Genomic DNA, 14,885 nt, shown 5'->3' on the forward strand with positions numbered 1-14,885 from the left:
AGAACTCCGTCTTACCTTTGGGATGCCGAGATCCAAACCAGACTGAAGTTGTGTATTCCTCCAAATCGTTCCTGTTTGTGTCTCTCGGAGCCTGTAGGTATATAACTGTCGGATTCCTCTGGAGGAACAAGGCTGGAAGTGTTGGATCCGGCCACGAACTGAGCGAGACAGAAAACAAACATATTGGCCCAGTTCTCTGCTGTCAGAGGAGAAGCTTTTTTTTTTTTTTTTTTTGTAATTGTGTGTGTCAATGAGCGGGCTACCGGTGGAAATATGATTGTATAGAGCCTGTCAAAGATATCCCTGCACACTGGGAAAGTCAAACACAATAGACTATCAATCTGCAAATGTTTTCTTCCCTCCCAACGCAGGGAGCTCCACGGAAAAATGTAAAAAATGACAATGATCTGAAAACTTCACCGAGACAAGCGGCGTGAAAAAACTGCCCAGAAAAAGGCACTAAACAGAAAGAGGGAACATTTGTGCAGAACTTACCTTTTTATTTTGGCAGTCACCTTCTTCTGTTCAATGAAAGCAGCCGGTCAATTAAGTAACTTTGTTAAAATTTGGCGCCTTGTTGTTTTCCCTAATATTTCTCAGAGGTTTGACAGTATAAGTGGAATGTTAAGTATGACTTTGGTATGAAATCAACGCACTACACTGGAAAACGAAGGGGGAGGAAAAAAAAAAAAAGACTTTCAAGGAGGAGCCACTGGTGCGCGTCAATCAACAGGCTTGGGGGGCAGTGACTTCACTGGAGGCCCCGCCCCCTCTAAACCAGTCTGTGGTAATACACATACACCAATACGTTATATTTAAGAGGCGACAAACTAGGATACAGCTAATACTTAGCGCAGTGTTAAAATGCTGATACTACTACCATTCTCTTCTCTTTATTTTTTGAGATTGCATAGCAGAAATACTTAAATACAGAATTTACATATTTAAAAAAAAAAAAAAAAGAAATAGTGTCTTGTTATCACTTCAAAGAAACCAGTTCAATAAGATGGTATGGGCCAAATAATCCATATGAAATAAATGGGATGCAAATCTAACATTAACATCCAAATCTATGCTACCCCCCCCCCCCCCCAATCCTCTACCAAGGGACTTTAACTCTAAAACAAAACATCAAACAGACATTCAATCGCCAATTACCATATATATAGATATATATATATATCTATATATATACAAACATACAAAATAACATCTTGATGTAAGATAGCTTCTTTCTCTTTAACTGCAGCAATTTTTTTTCTTTGCAGAAATATGACAAAGCAATGTAGGAAATATCTGTCTATGCTCTGGGCTCAGATGATCTTCAGTCCTTGGTATATTTACTCCTCATTGGCTGGTACAATGCCTGACAAGCTATCAAGGGCAGTACTCCATTTGGAATAATGCAATATGTGCGTAATTTTAGATTGCATGAGATGATGCCAGCAGTGTTTATGCAGCCAAACTATGTTCAAATCCACAGAACTTTATTTTAGCCCCTAAATTTACAAACATACCAAACAGTTAACCTAATTTCATTCTCAGGGGTAATTTATTGAGAAAAAAAAAAAGCTCCACTATTGAAAATGTGTACGTGTCTGTAAAGTAAACTTATACCCTGAACACATCTCCATTCAGCAACAGCTCCTTCTGTTGGTCAACAACATAGTTGCAACATTTTATGTCTTTATCCACCACTAAGAGACAAAAGCAGAGCTACTGTATGTACAGCTAATGTGTGAAAAGCAGCAACACTACATGTAATCTTGGCAGTTGTTTAGCTGGAAGTCGTGTTAACAGAAAAAAAGACAATGGGGGAAGAAGAGCTCACCTTACAGCATCTGTCCAGAAGAGCTGCCAGCTTCAGGCTTCATTTAATCTGCGAGTTTGGACAACTGCCTGAGCAGGTTCAGGCAGAATACACACCTCGCACTTACTCTGAAGGCCTTCGGCTCAAACAGGTTTTTCATCCTGAGCGAAGCTTCTCTCGACATGTGAGGTAACTGCTGAAGAAAAGCGTGGGTGTCTCTCAAAACGTGCAACTGGTAGGAATCTTTCTGATTATCTGCCATCTGCCTGTTCATAGCAGATGATAATGTCAAAAACATATTACCAAACCCACAGAGAGGGACTTTAAAGAGGGGTTGGGGATGGCTTATACCGACTGTCTGCAAAATCCATGCATTTCATTTTTTGAGGGTTATTTTTTTTGGGCTTTTTGTCTTTATAGTGATAGCTGATATACAAAGAGGACATGCAGAGGGAGAGAGAGGAGGGTGAAGTTTAAAAAACATCCCTGGTTGTAATCAAACTGGGGTGAGTGGTGATATGGTTTCTGTCTTCATCACATGGACAAACTCCATTCCTCTCTATTGTGATATTGTAATATTTAAGGAAAGGTTGACAGATAGCTGCATTTCTACAATAGTTATAGATTTAAAGGAAATTTAATTCACATGCTTTATTGAACATTATCACAATAAGCCTCGAAATGCAACAAAGGCAGTGTTCAGAAAAATAAATTAATTTTACAAAATACTGGGACCAAAAAAAAAAAATCAATCAAACAAACAAAAAAAAAACAAACAAACACATAAATATAAAAATCTATGGAAGCTCAAATCAAACCGAATCATCAGAAATGGACAGAAAAATCTCCAGAGTCATGAGCTAAATCTGATCGAGTATTCTATCAAAACATTACGTGTTAACATTAGATACCAAGAACTACAGACACTCCTATTCCAAAGTGTTGCACCTCAACATATTTGACTTTAATACCTGATACCTGGAATTGATGTTTCAAAGTCACTAAAATATGGACAGTCTGTTGTGCCGCTGTTATAACATTTAATAAGGGTCAAATAAATGTAATTTTATTCTTTTCATGCTATCAGTGTAACTTGTACAGATAGCTGATATTTCACAAAGTGTAACTCTTTAATTAAAACAATTAATTTTGCCTTAAAGAAGCTAGATGATGATTTCATTTTTATGATTGAATTTTTTGGTGTGTTTGCATTTCAAAGTAACATCTGACACAAGACATTGGTGACCTATTGGCATTGTAAATACAGCCCAATACAACAATACAATACAATACAGCACAACAAAGCCAAAACATAACACATTTTAACATCTTTTAATGATGTTAGTAATATATAAACACCTTCATCATCGAGGTGTATCATCATCCCTTCAAAAAAAGCCGTAACTCTCCGTCCACTGGAGTCCTTTGAATGTGTCCAAGTCTTCACAGAAATTCACACGTTTCCACTGAAACTACAGAGACACAAAGCAGGACTCTCCAGTGCCATGCCGTGCAAGATCAGGTGATAATATTTTTGGTTTCTTACTCCTTTAGGGAATCACACGGCCATAAAGGCGAGGGCGCAGCACCAGGCATTGCCACATTCAAGGAACCATCAATTGCCTATCGCAGGAAGTGTTGAAGGCGAGTCCAGAGACATGGATTGGTCTGATGCAAGTGTGGGAAGTGTGGGTGTGTCGCATACTGGTTTCAGTGCGCGTAGGTTAGTGGGGAACTAACGGTTATTCACAGGCAATTTTGCCATCGAAGCTGGAGAGCGCAATGGCAAAGGCCTGCACGGCACACAGCGGGTAGTTGAAGTCCAGTGTGAAAATGTCATCCGCTATCCGCCCAAACTGCATCACAATGTAGTCCACTGGAAAAAGCAAGGAATTGTTTAGATAGATAGATAGACAGATAGATAGACAGATAGATAGATAGATAGATAGATAGATAGACAGATAGACAGATAGATAGATAGATAGATAGATAGATAGATAGATAGATAGATAGATAGATAGATAGATAGACAGATAGACAGATAGACAGATAGATAGACAGATAGACAGATAGACAGATAGATAGACAGATAGATAGATAGTTAGATAGATAGACAGATAGACAGACAGATAGACAGACAGATAGACAGATAGATAGATAGATAGATAGATAGATAGATAGATAGATAGATAGATAGTTAGATAGATAGACAGATAGACAGATAGACAGACAGACAGACAGATAGACAGATAGATAGATAGATAGATAGACAGATAGATAGATAGATAACATGGTGGGCCTCATCATGTGTTAAAGTGATGAAATACTGTATCCAAGATGAAAATGGTTTCATTCACACACGACAGGAGATTTACAGAAAGAGCTCCTGCGACATCCGGCAGCTGCTTTGCGAGAGCTGCTGATATCGCTGCTGGAAAATGGTGATTTGTTATGAAAGTTTAAGTTTTCTGTTCTGTCATCAGCTGCATCACTGATGGATTTTAAAACTTCTACCATCTAATATACTGAACGTCATGGGCGTGACGGACGCTCACCCCCTCCCCCCTCCTCTTTTCTAGTGAGTGTCCTAATGAATTTTCTCATCAGTTTCATAATGTATTAGATAGAGAATTCAGCTGCTTATTTCATAATGTCTGACACTGCACGAGCATACCGTGGAATGACAAGTCATAACATCGGCATGGCACACGACAAGGGGGAAAATAATTTTTATAAACTGATGCGACAAGATGAATCTCATTCACAGCGTTTCATAGTTTACTTAACTTATTTTATACTATTTGAGCAAAGAAAACAAGGCTTATTTGGGATATTTATTAAAGTGATCATAAACAGACTCTCTTTGCATGTCTTATCTTGTGCTGCTGTGGCTGTTACATCAATTTTACAGCCTTAACTTCAGACCAGTATCACCTTCAAAGTGGAAATGTTAATTACTAAATCTGACCTAGTAAGACCGCTGTCGTAACATTTACATTTACAGTAAGACCAACATGTAAAATTACCATCACATTTACATAACAAGGCGCATGAAGACAGACAGGAAATACTCACAGTCTTTGTTATGGACTATCTGGAAGTTCTTGATGGAGGCCTGGGTGACCCTGCCGTTGAAGTTGAGCACATGAGACGCTGTTTCTTCGTTCCACACTGGCGTCTTGTTGTGAAGCTCGATCAGATTTTCCATCCTTCTATTCTGGTGTCTTATCAACAAGCCGTCACATTCCTGTGAAGGAATTGGCCAAACGCAAGTCAGTGAACACCAACAAAGAGTAATATGATTTTACACATTAGCCTTGTGTCGCTCTCATGATAAACAGACAACATTCCATAAATCAAGCTGCGGACAGTGTGGGTTTCATTTGTTGACATTGTTCTGGGATGCTTCATTTCGCTAATGAGTCATCTGATGGTCTCACACACATGAATCAACAAGTCAAAATATCCTCAGTAGGAGGTGCCTGTGTTATAATCCCAATACACTTTCTTAGCTAAAAAAAAAAAAAAAAAAGCCTGTTCTTTTCTTTCAATTTCACTTTATTCCATTTTTCTTTCATCACTTTTGATAAACAGGCATGTCTGAGAAGAAGAACATGTTCTGTATGTTTGTTTGTGTATTTGTTAAAGACATATGTATATATGTTATATATATACTTGTTTTCCCTGTAAAAGAAACATACAGTAAACTGACCCTTGTTATGTAAGAACATATGTATTGCTCCTGGTCTATTCTGTTATTTAACACATTTATTTTGCAGTATTTATTTTTCGACTAAAGGCAATCCAAGAAAAAATCCAAGTGAAATAAAACAAACAAACAACAATGAGAAAACAAAACCCCAGTTATCTTACATTTCTGGGTCGGAGTGGTACTCGCTCGTTGTCCTTGTTCATTCCTGGGATGATGACCATCATCCTTCTGGGTCCTTTCATTCCTAAGACATTTGTTTCCTGTTGCCAGAAATGAGTCATATTTGAATTTTCACATCTTACGCTTCTAATATTCATGAAACGGTATTCAGGAAATGCACAGTAGATAATTAGCAGTGAGCTGTAAACCGACTTACATAGATGATCCCTGCTAATTCCTGCCGTGCGTTAGACATGTCTGGAAGAGCTCGTTCTGGATTCAGAGCGTTGTCAAATACTGTGAACTTTGTCCCCATTAAATTTGATCTGAGCAACGAATAAAAGGACTTTATGAATTAAAAACTCATAGCTAATGAAGCTGATACGACACATCATATACTTTCTGTGCTGCGTGTGGATGAATGAATTGAGTTTTTAAGTTCAGTGTACCTTAGCTTTCCAACAAAATTCTCTCCACCTCTTGATAAATCTGTGGCATCAATGGAGATGAGGTAATTTGAAGTTGCACTTTTCTTTCTTTTCCTCCCAGCCAACAGGAATGTCTACAAAGGAAAAAAGACGAGGACAAACAGTCCCATAAGAATAAAAGAAAGAGATTGATCTTATGTACACAAATCCCTAAACCTGCACTAAAACAAATATTTAAATGAACTGAACTGCCGACAGGAGTGCTGTTGTGTCTTGTTTAATGGTTCGGGGTTTTCTTTCTTTTTTTTTGGGGGGGGGGGGGGGGGGGGGGGCTGCTTATTGATGTATGAAAATGGCTCATTGACATTACTTTTAAAATGATAAGCTGTCAAACTCCAATAAAGATGAATCCCTGACCTTTTTCTCATTGTCTAGATGAAGGTAATACAGAGGGTAGAGGCTCTTATCCATCCCTCTCTGGTCTCGTGTCACCCTGCATTTGATGGTCGTGCCCTGCGGCGCCGGGTCCATCACAAACTTCTCCAAGTCGTCAAACTCAATCTCAGGTGATGGAGATCTCTCCTGATCAAGAAACATAAAAAAGGTACACTTTGATTACAAGCACTAATGTTTGCTGCATGGCTCATTTGCAGCAAGATTAAATGTTTGCCATGAAGTGACTAAGTGGTTGTATTTTGTGGGGGGACTGTGGGATTTTGACGTGCCTTTTTCTTCTTCCCTTTGCCCTTTTTCTTCTTAGATTTTTCCTCTTTTTCAGAGTCGGAATCATCACTCTCTTCTGCCTTTCCTGAAACACACAACAGACTTGTTAAATACTTGTCAGTGACAAACAGAGAAATAAGTTACTTGTAAACTGACCTTTCTTCTTCGTCTTCTTGTCTTTGTCTTTGTCTTTGTCTCCTGTTGTTTGGAACATGGACGCAGAGCCAGTGGTGGATTTCTTCTTCGATTTGGTCGACTTTGTCTCTTCTTCACTGTCGTCGCTGTCTGATTTGGCAGCTGCTCAAGGAACAGACGTAAAGACTTTCAAGTAAAGCTCATAAATTTGGATGAACTCTAAGATCTTGAGCTGCGGTCGAAATAAAGTCTACATATGACCATTTCAGCATCAAGATACACGCTGTACTGTAAAGTCAGCCAAGAGGCTTGGTCACACAGGCAGTAAAAGGCACTAAGAAAAGGTCAAACCATAAAGTTTAGAGGTGTGACAGTTTATGGCAATGTAATCACCTTTCTTCTTGCTTTTCGAGTCTTTTTCTCCATTTATCTGGAACATTGAAGCGGGCTCCTTCTTCTTATCCTTCTCCTTTGACTTGGACTTTTTTTCTTTTCCATCAGAATCTTTGTCTTCTAACAAATAAGAAAACAAGGAAAATGTTATCCGTTCTTCAATGTGACACCAAACTGGAGAATTATCTTCATCTTTTTTTTTTTTTTTTTTCAATAGGCAAATAATGTAAATCCCCCTTCTTACAGGAGAGAAAGTGTGGCGCGAGAGCCAAGCAACTGTAAATAAACTGTAATCAATCAGCAAGCAAAGACTTGAGACCGTGACAGATTCTAAAGAGCGGAACAAATTTTTAGCATGCAATCTTGATTTTGTGCGTGCTCAGTTTGAAACCTGCTCTCACTGTGTCTTCCAGCTGTTTTGTCAAATTCTGAGCACTTGAGATTGTGAGAGGGATTTAGGCTTCACCAGGACTCGCCCATATCCGGCTGTTAGGTTTGGGTCATATCTTTAACAGTGTTTTAGGAAAAACGCTACTGAAGCACAGTCGGAAAGTAGACTGACATTACTTTCAGATATTTTCCTTTTTATGCCAAATTCCTCACTCAGATCCAGTGGCACAAGTCTTGTGTCCTCAAAACCTCGATTACACTCACGTTACTGTCAACACGCACTCTTAAAACGTGTTGCATGATATTGAATCTGTCCCAACATGCTCTCTCACATCTCTACTCGCTGACTGATTACTGCTCACAGCTGTTTGTGCTGCCTGTATAGTTTTGGCATTAATGAACTCTGGGGATTGAAAGCACATGGTTAAATATCTGCTAAGATAAGCACTTTAGCATGTACTAATTCCTCAAAATAGGTCTAGTCACTGGTAAGTATTGCTTTAACTGGTTAGGTTGAATGTAAACTAGTCATGGAGTGCGCCATTTCTTTATCAAATCTTTTGCCATGTAAATACATAGTGTGACTAAAGGTTTTAAACACTTTGTTTCTATATGACAATGACAGTCTTTTTCATTAACAATATATAAGAATGACTGCAAAAGACGAATGACCGCCTGGGTTGGCCACCTGGGGCACAGTATTATTGACTTTTAAGTTTTAAGTTAGCAGACTGCTGCCTATTTCCATATCCAGCAGTCATCACTGACGTATAGTCATCTTTCTGTCCACCTGATGGATCTAAATCCAGACTCACTCTCCTTTGAGCTCTGTTTTTGGTCTCCAGCAACTCCTGCGGGAAATATTTGGCTCTTTAGCTGCTACATGTTCTGCCATTTGGAGCTGGACAGGAACCACAAAATTAACACGTGCTGGAAAACCAAAACAATGAGCTGAAAGACAATAAAACACTCGGTAGAGCTGATGGAAACTGCAGTGATAATTTTCTGTGGCATTAGTGGCCCCTTTCACGCACAAGTGAAAGTGGTCATGTGATCCATTTTTAATATTAAAATATTGATTAACTTTAAAGAGTTAACTTTTTCATATTAGTGGTTCTGGAACAACATTGCAATATAAAATACTTTGCACTGCTGGCAATAGTAATGGATAATCCAAATCCAAACACACTTGAAATCCATAGCCCCGTCCCAAATTGGCTACTGATATAATTTAATCTATTTCCATGGTTACCTCTCAGAGCACCTGGCTTTCCCTTACTTTACAGAAGGAGGAGGGAGCCACAAACACAAGCTAGTGCAAGTATTTCTGGAAAGATTGATGGCTGATCAGGATGAATCACAGGTGGAAGTAAGGTTAAGTTCAGCTAAGAGGTAAAACCAGAGTATTGCAGAACTCAAAATTTTGACCCGAGGATGACACAAGGTGAAAAGTTACAGGATCAGCAAAGTGAGAATGAATCATTTAGAGGGGGGTAGGAATGCCTGAACCAACCAGAGTCAGTGGTTTTTGAGATATTTCAGTCTGGAACAACACACCTACAGACCAACACTGCCATTCTTAAAGCCTCAAAAAAGTACATTGGAAGCTAAGAAACAAGACGTCCAGTCATCTTTTAAAAACAACTCCAAGTGACACTAAAGGGGGACACACCGTCGCCTGAAAAACATGTCCTCATATCTCACTTTCATTTCACTTTTCAAGCTGCAAAAAAAAAAAAAAAAAACACTTCTTGTGTCATTATTCAATCTTTCTGTTACTATGGCGACTGCGTTAGCAAGCTTGTTGGCTAACTAGTGTTTTCCAATTAGGGTTATGCTAATTAGGGTTATGCTAACTGAGAATTTGTTTTACCGTTTGGAAAAATAAACAGCTAAAAAGCTACAGAGGAGTAAACAGTCCTGTGTCAGTGACTTCCATTTTTATTTATAAGCGGTGAGTAGAATTAAAAGGAAAATTGTCATGACTGCATCAGTTTTAATTCCATTTTCCACAGTAATCACTTAAGGGGAAATTACTCACTCAACTGTTTTATTTTGTTGCTCCTGCTGCCAAGTCAGTGTTCCCACTCACTAACCATTACACAATAAAATCATGTAATCCTCTTAACATTAGTCTGGTCTTATAACTGTTGTTTTGAGCACACTGCTAATGCCTACAGAAACCCGTTTTCCTGCTTCTTGCCATACCTTTAGATTTAGTTTTCTTCTCTTTGCCAGAAGTTGCAGATGGAGAGCTGTCCTTTGTTGTCTTTTTCTTAGTTTTCTTCTTGGCGGTGTCTTCATCATCTTCATCATCGTCATCGTCATCTGTGCCTGAACCTAAAGAGATGGCAAACATTTTTCTCAAACCAATTCTGGTCTTTTCAGGGACGACTGCCGAAAGATATTCAAAGTTTATTTGTATGAGTTATTTGAAAATCTTTACAGTCCAGTTTCAATTCAACACTGTGAAAACTTCTCCTATATTTCCTTTGACAGAAAAGCCATTAATGACTTACCTTTCTTCTTTTTTGGAGCACTTTTGGCTTTCTTTTTTGGTTCTTTCTCTTTCACTTTTTCCTTCTCTGGTTCATCCTTATCTTTTTCCGGTTTCTTTTTCTTCACCTTCTTTCCATCTATAATGTTGATAAGGAAAACGCAATGTAAGCAATGTGGTTGGATTATACTCAAAATATCACAGTTTGTGATCTGCATTCTTCGCAGGAAATGCTTAAAATATCACAGCCTCTTCCTTCAAAGCTTCTCACTCTGTGTGGCTGCGCTTTCCTCTTCTGAAACATCTTCACTTTTCTTGGTCTTTGTTTTTTTGGGCTTGGCTTCAGTTCCATTAAGCTTGGTTTCTGCTGTGCCATTGGCCTCCTCTTTCTTCTTTTTCGGCTTCTATGAATTTTCTTACAAGATACAAACAAAACTGATTAAAAATGAGACTTATGGAATAAGGAGAGAAGAACGAAAACAACAAATTAAAACTAGGACTAATTAAAACGAGCAACATTTGCAGATCTTAATAATAACTCACCATTACAAAGTCAGATGTGAGGGACGTGGGGTAAGAAGCGAAAAAAGAAGGTTAACAAGAATCATATTTTTACTACTTCTACAGCTATTAATAATGTGATTCCATTAAAAAATAGAATCTATTAATTTCATGTTCAATCATTCACATCCTCACATACGCTGTACTTTAAGCTACTGATATCAGCTTGGATTCACTACAAATAAACTCACTTAAGACCTCATGTTTAGTTACAGCAGGTCAATGAAGTAACAGGGCATGAGGTCATTACAATGATATCATGTAAGTCAACTTGAATTTTTCTAGAACTGAATAATCTATTACTATTTTTGATAATACAGTTTTGTGACACACAAAAAAACAAGAAAAAAAAAGTTCCGTAACAGTTTTATGTAACGTGCTCAGGCCTCCTCCTGAGCAGAAAGGTCACAAACACTTTACATCACACGTTAGAAGACATATGATTGCAAGTCAATTACTTAATGAAACATAAATGAGTGACTAAACAACAAACAAGTCTGCTGAGCTTCCTGTGGGAAACACAATGAGAGCCAGGAGTATAAAACTGTAGTATTTGAAAGTTGGTTTGTTCATATTTTCTTCTTCAACTTAAAGTTCCTTCTTTGTCACCTGTAACACTGGCTTTCATCAGGGCCGTCTAGACACAAGCTTAAGGTAAAGTCCAAAGGGGGTTCAAACCTTAGCCCCTCCACATAATATCCATCCTCTAATGCATTCGTCTATGTGATGATTTTTGCACACTATTTCTACAAAAACTAGCCAAATATATATATAAAAATGTTATAATGAACAAACTGGAACTCTGTTGTGTTTTTATCAAGTGTTTCTTCGGTGTGGGGAGTAAACTGAAAATAAAGCGAGGAACAAAGTGACAGAAACAACGTGTCACTGTCCCAAGTCACGGAGAAGGAGGTCAGTGTGATTGCGGCAAGCGGAGACAGTAAAGTTAATCCTATTAGATGTAGATCCTGCATTGATGGAAGTCTATTTGTGTCCACCGACAATCCACAACTCAACGCAGAGGAGTTGACATTTGTCATACTATAATCGGCTGTTGTATAAAAGTCGAGAAGGCCATTATAATTCATTGGTTTTCATTTGTAATAATATTTCAACTTATGGTAGTGGCCAGTCTTTTTGTAGAATTATACTTCCAACAACAACAATCAAAAAATATATAATATAAGAGAAAACCTTTTGTTTTGCTACTGACACACTGCATTTTGGTTTGGATTATTACTCTTTGTTAAATGTTATTACATTTTTAAAATAATGTGTCTGAAACTCTGCCAGTGACCTTTGTTATTGTTTTGTAAACACTGGAGGAGCTGACACATATACTGGTTCATTATAGCAATTCACTGACAGGATTTTGATTTAATCAATCATTATGATCCAATAATCACCTTCCATAAAACAGAACAAAGATTTTTAACCTAGTTTCTGCCTCTGTGGTGTAAGATTTGATTGACTATTAAGCTAAAGAAAATGATTCATTGTTCATACATATTGTTAACAGTAATAAAAAGGAACGTTAAAGACCTTAAAGAAGGAAACAGTTAACAGTGCTGTTGCAAACGTCACCACAGTAGCACTGTAAGTGGTTTGGGTGGTTGGATTACCAACCTTCAATCCTTTCATGCGTGTTTTTGCACATGCATTGCTCAGCAGATGAGCAATAACTTGGATATCGTCAACCATGAAAGTCAATAATAGATATGAAGGCAACACATACTGTAGCTGCCTACAGGGATGATTTCCAGTTTTGAAACTATTTATGAATATTGACTCAGTTGGATAACATGTCTTACTCTAATGGAACGCTTCCTATGCTGGCATTTATACCAGTTACCTCACATGTGGGTCAGAGATTATTTTCTACGTAATCATTCTTTCAAATGTCTTTGATTTAAATTTAAATAACAAAGGTATTCTACATCATCAACAGAAAAAAAAAAAACTTGTGTGCCTCTTGAATGCACAGCTCCACAATTCTAAACTCTGCATAGATGGTCAAACTGTAAATATTGTTGTATGGCAACAGCAAAAGTGTTAACTGACTCTTACTAAAGTATCTTTTTGGTAGCCATCATGTCTCACTCTCAAAATATCATTGCATGTCATTACTATGCAGCTGAATGAACACTGAGAATCTCATTTGAAAGTCAATAAAAACCATCCACAAAACCACAACCCCACCCTTTTACCTTCTCTGTAGACATGGCGTGGCCTTGACTTCAGCTCTACCGCTGCTTCTTTTAAAAGGTTAGAAAATAAAAAAGCAGGCCTCTCAGCGGAGATAATGAAAGAGTGAGAAAGCCCTGTACTCACTGCGTCTCCATCAGCAGAAAGTTGTTAATAGGATTTATGTGTAAAGCCATCTGCTCTGTAGAAACACGTCAACGGGAGAAACCAACAAAGGCCCGGGAGGAGGGAGAGGACTTGTTTATCACATGTGTTCACTATCCAGACACCTTAAAACTCAATGTTTTTATGTCCAGGATACTTATGGCAGCTGTAGCACAGCTGTTACAAGATGTTTCTTCTTATTTCCTTCCTTCACACCTATTGCACTTTATAGGTCAGACTGGTGGAAGCATCTGTGGCTGCAGTATAACATCTTTGCTTTTCATTTCTGGTGTCAACTGAGGGAATGGGACTTCATATTTCCTAAAACTCAGATTTACCTGAACCTGCTGCTGCAGGGATGATGCACAATCTTCATCCTCCTGAATCCTGAGGCAAAAATAATAATGACAAGTACATGTTATTGCTTAAATATAACAATATTACAATAATAATAGTGGTTACTCCTTTATTGCAATTGTAAAGAATTAATGCTTAAGAAAGATTTTTATTTTTCTGTAAATATTCTGAAACACTTTCTCTTACATAATTATCTATATAAACATAGCGCCCATTTTTTGGCAACCAGCAGTCTTGACTGTAGCCAGAGAGCTCAGTGTCATTTTTACATTTACAGGTCACACAGGTTATGGGAAATGGGCCTAAGCGGGTCTGCCTGACAGCAACAAGTAATGCTTTCCCTTGCTACTTATTGGTTTAGCACCACTTGGCTAGTACCATCGGAAAGTGGGTGTGGCAAAGCAGGAATAATCATTCAGAAAACCACAAGGCCTCAGGTAGGGTTAATGGAAGGCACGAGGAGGATAGCTTACATGTACAAAAAAATGCTTGCATGACAAATACATTTGCAAATATCTGCATTGTTGCGTGTTAATGCTGACATACCTGTCCTGTGTCCAGGCCTCTTTCACCATGTGATTGTGGAGAGGCATAGTTGATGTGGAAAATGGTTACATCCAGATTTTGGTCTTAATGAACACCCTTTAGAAAGAGAGTGCACTGACTGGAGGCTATACTATACATTTAATTTGTATATAAAAGGTATATAATTAAGAACATATAAAACATGCACTAATACAACCTCTCACCAGACAGTGGTTTTGCCAGGCAGCACTATGATTGACTCCATCCAGCTTGTGAATGCCCATAAGTCTCCATACATATCCTGCAGCCCACAGAGGGGTCACATGACCCGACTTCTAAGAGGATTTTTAACAAAGCAACAGGTCCCCCCATCGGCAACCACACAATCAGGACGCCCTGACCCTTCAAGTGGGATTACTCTAATTAGCCACTCACCATCTGTGAGCATTTCTAGGGTTTTCATAGAAAAGTTGTGGAGATTTCTACAAAAAAAGAAATGTGGCTTGGGTGTAAATTTGCTTTACAGGAAAGTAAAATAGATTCAGGTCAAACTAAAATGTGTAATTTCATTTCAGATGTGTATAACTTAACCAGGATAGAAATACAAAAATATTAACAAGAGCCTAAAAATTAGAGAGAGTGGTTTATGACCAGAAGATCTCTTGTCTGACTTGCAGACAAGCTGGGAAAACCCAGGTAAGGTTCAGGTAAGATGCCTTTAATATAGTCTCCATTGGCTCCAAAGGAACAGATCTTTGTTCTGTTTTTGACCTAGTGTGCAACAGTGTGAGTGTGAAGTAGAATGATGCTGAAGGCGTGTGAACTTCCCTGAATCAAAAGAGATTG

General features: G+C 38.2%; 2 protein-coding genes across 15 annotated transcripts in view; both read right to left on the reverse strand.

The window, feature by feature from the left end:
- The window catches only part of tead3b (TEA domain family member 3 b), a 29,856-nt gene extending 29,192 nt beyond the window's left edge, over positions 1–664 (reverse strand). For 11 of the 14 annotated variants that reach the window (XM_056398454.1, XM_056398455.1, XM_056398453.1 and 8 more), the window contains exons 1-2: positions 496–663; positions 16–158 (exon numbers count right to left, since the gene is read on the reverse strand). The gene's annotated coding sequence lies outside the window, so the exon portion shown is untranslated. Of the gene's footprint in view, positions 1–15; positions 159–495 lie in introns of all 14 variants that reach the window. The other 3 variants (XM_056398429.1, XM_056398413.1, XM_056398421.1) reach the window with 1 other exon arrangement.
- A 1,724-nt stretch (positions 665–2,388) lies between these two features.
- Positions 2,389–14,107, reverse strand: LOC130177358 (tubby-related protein 1-like). Its single transcript, XM_056389030.1, has 14 exons — positions 14,061–14,107; positions 13,496–13,544; positions 10,519–10,651; positions 10,270–10,386; positions 9,959–10,090; positions 7,361–7,480; positions 6,989–7,129; positions 6,835–6,917; positions 6,527–6,691; positions 6,131–6,243; positions 5,899–6,007; positions 5,684–5,782; positions 4,886–5,057; positions 2,389–3,686 (listed from the first exon to the last, which is right to left on the reverse strand). Exons 1-14 carry the CDS (start codon positions 14,105–14,107, stop codon positions 3,553–3,555), a joined length of 1,614 nt encoding a protein of 537 aa, XP_056245005.1. The 3' UTR covers positions 2,389–3,552.
- Between the last annotated feature and the right edge of the window lie 778 nt (positions 14,108–14,885).

Source organism: Seriola aureovittata, chromosome 2 (assembly GCF_021018895.1).
Source record: "Seriola aureovittata isolate HTS-2021-v1 ecotype China chromosome 2, ASM2101889v1, whole genome shotgun sequence".
Classification (NCBI taxonomy): domain Eukaryota; kingdom Metazoa; phylum Chordata; class Actinopteri; order Carangiformes; family Carangidae; genus Seriola; species Seriola aureovittata.

Coding starts and splice junctions, on each gene's coding strand:
- LOC130177358 (XM_056389030.1), bottom strand. CDS start 14,107: ATGCCTCTCCACAATCACATGGTGAAAGAGGCCTGGACACAGGACAG. Junction 13,545..14,060: donor GAGGCCTGGACACAGGACAG/GTATGTCAGCAT, acceptor TTTTTGCCTCAG/GATTCAGGAGGATGAAGATT. Junction 6,692..6,834: donor GCAAAGGGAAGAAGAAAAAG/GCACGTCAAAAT, acceptor TTTCTTGATCAG/GAGAGATCTCCATCACCTGA.